Genomic DNA, 318 nt, shown 5'->3' on the forward strand with positions numbered 1-318 from the left:
CGTGCTGCTGCTGCTGCTGGTGCTGCTGTTCCTGCTGCTGCTGGTGCTGCAGTTCCTGTTCCTGCTGCTGCTGGTGCTGGTGCTGCTGTTCCTGCTGGTGCTGCTGCTGGTGCTGCTGCTGCTGCTGCTGCTGCTGCAGCTGCTGCTGCTGGTGGCTTTTGCTGCTGTTGACGATGTGGGTGAGGAATGCGAGAGAAGGAGCGAAGGCAGCAGCAGAAAGTCTATTTGCTGCAGCAGCAACAGAATACGAGGGTGCAGCAGAAGCAGCAGCAGCAGCAGCAAGTGCTGCTGCTGCTGCAGCAGGAGGTACTGATTCAC

General features: G+C 59.4%; 1 protein-coding gene across 1 annotated transcript in view; it reads right to left on the minus strand.

The window, feature by feature from the left end:
- Positions 1-318, minus strand: part of EMH_0029730 (uncharacterized protein) — a gene marked incomplete at both ends in the record, with an annotated part of 6,237 nt that overhangs the window by 1,731 nt on the left and 4,188 nt on the right. Inside the window, one exon of the mRNA XM_013494336.1 lies at positions 1-228. Coding sequence (XP_013349790.1) covers positions 1-228 — 228 coding nt within the window. The remainder of the gene's footprint in view (positions 229-318) is intronic.

The sequence above is a fragment of the Eimeria mitis genome, genomic scaffold (genome assembly GCF_000499745.2).
Source record: "Eimeria mitis Houghton genomic scaffold, Emh_scaff1110, whole genome shotgun sequence".
NCBI classification, from domain to species: Eukaryota; Apicomplexa; class Conoidasida; order Eucoccidiorida; family Eimeriidae; genus Eimeria; species Eimeria mitis.